At 34.3% G+C, this 2033-nt stretch overlaps 1 protein-coding gene across 1 annotated transcript in view; it reads left to right on the top strand.

Annotated features, from left to right (window-relative positions):
* NPHP3 (nephronophthisis 3 (adolescent)) overlaps positions 1 to 2033 on the top strand; it is a 46107-nt gene that overhangs the window by 11891 nt on the left and 32183 nt on the right. The window contains exon 5 of the mRNA XM_012663338.1: positions 87 to 247. Within this exon, the coding sequence (XP_012518792.1) occupies positions 87 to 247 (161 nt within the window). The remainder of the gene's footprint in view (positions 1 to 86; positions 248 to 2033) is intronic.

Here is a 2033-nt window from a genome sequence, read left to right as displayed (position 1 = left end):
TTAAAACATGCTTTTTTAAGCAGTGTGAATCCCAATAGATCTTTATTTAAGTAGTTATGCTTTTATATGTTTTATTTTGTTTTTAGGACTATGCACCTAAACTTAAAAGAATGTGTGAGACAATGGGCTATTTTTTCCATGCTGTTTATTTTCCAATAGATGTTGAAAATCAATACCTCACTGTAAGAAAATGGGAAATTGAGAAGAGTTCTTTAGTTATTTTATTCATTCACTTAACTTTACCAAGGTAAGCTTAAAAAAAATTGTAATTTATTATGGGCATTCAGTTGTAAATAGAATTGAGATTGCCAAATGAACTTCAAAGATAAATTCTAATTGCATTCTTATAATCAAAACCAGTCCATGGGCTGCATGTGGTGGCTCACGCCTGTAATCCCACACCTTGGGAACCCAAGGTGGGAGGATCACTTGAGGCCGGGAATTTGAGATCAGCCTGGATAATATAGTGTGAGACCCCATCTCTACAAAAAAATTTCAAATAATTGGCTGGGTGTGATGGCATATGCCTGTAGTCCCAGCTACTCTAGAGGCTGAGGCAGGAGGATCCCTTGAGCCCAGGAGTTTGAGGTTGCAGTGAGCTATGATGATGCCACTACACTCTGGCCTGAGCAACAGAATGAGACTCTGTCTCCAAGAAGAAAAAAGTACATGATATTCAATAACTACTATAACTGTTTCACACTTAAATAAAATAAAAAATTATAAGTTTTATGCTATTAGACTTGTGTAATAGGTCATATGATTAACATCATTCATGTAAAGATCATTTTAACCAGGGATTGGCAAACTATAGCCCAAGGGCCAAATCCACGCAGGAGTCTGCTTTTGTAAATACAATTTTATTGGAACACAGCCCTATTAATTCATTTATATATTTTCTACAGCTGCTTTCATACTACAACAGCGAAGTTGAGTAGTTACAACAGAAACTGTATGTCCTAGAAAGCCTGAAATGTTTACTATCTAGTCTTACAGAAAAAGTTGATGACCCTTGATTTCAATAATCAACATTAACCTTCATGTTTTCTTACTTTGGATATTCATTAAGAGATATTTGAACTTTATACTTGAACACTTACATAGGTATTGAATCATAATTTAAATGCTATAAGGAGCTTACTACTAAAATAAGCCCAGTAAAGTGAACGATTTTCTTATAATGTGACTATGATCATGTTAATGAATCTTACCTGCAAATAATGATATTTTTTACCAATTAGACATATAGATAAAAGACAAAATAGATTTAATAAGCAGTTAATTTTTCTTTCTAGATTCATTGTCTATATTTAACCTTCAAAAGCATTTTTTTTTTTTTTATTGTGGAACAACTCTGACTTTATCTATGTACGGAAGTATGTGGGGCCTTCAATTTCACCTGAGTTTCCCTGCAGTATAACCCATCATTGATCCTTAAGACTCCTAGTGGCCAGGTGGGCAGGGAACTACCTGGTCAATGAGACTTCATCCAGAATGTGTTCAAGGAGTTCTTCAACTTGATTGCCTTCAATCGAGTTTCATTACCTTTTCTTTCCTTGTTTTTATATTAAGGATATATCTTGTTTTATTACTTAATATTTGGGTAGTATTTTATCTTGGTAATATGTGCCACTTATTATATTATTTTACTTTAATTCTTATCTTTGAAGAAAGATAAGAATTCTTCTTTCTTCTTTCTTTGAAGAAAAACCATCTTGCTGTTTCTTTTTTCTTTCTTTTTTTTTTTTTGTGAGGCCTAACTGGTTTTGTCTGCTCAGCGATTCTTTAGGCCTGGTCTTCATTTTAATTTACTTTAACACATGTCTGAGGTTATGCTGGGCTGTTGGCTGGGATCTCAGCTGGGGTTGTCAACAGGCACGCCTACATGTGGTTTCTCCATGAGGTCTCTGCTTCCGCATTCCCAGGGTGGCTGAATTCTGACTGCATCTTGGAATCAAGTGGAAACCATCTTGCTTTTTCTTTACCTTAAAGAAACATGTGTTAATCAAATATTGTATGTTATTTTTACACTT

This window comes from Propithecus coquereli, unplaced genomic scaffold (genome assembly GCF_000956105.1).
Source record: "Propithecus coquereli isolate 6110/MARCELLA unplaced genomic scaffold, Pcoq_1.0 Scaffold12, whole genome shotgun sequence".
NCBI lineage: Eukaryota > Metazoa > Chordata > Mammalia > Primates > Indriidae > Propithecus > Propithecus coquereli.
The sequence above is the reverse complement of the archived record's forward strand: the minus strand, read 5'-3'. Positions and strand labels throughout refer to the sequence as shown.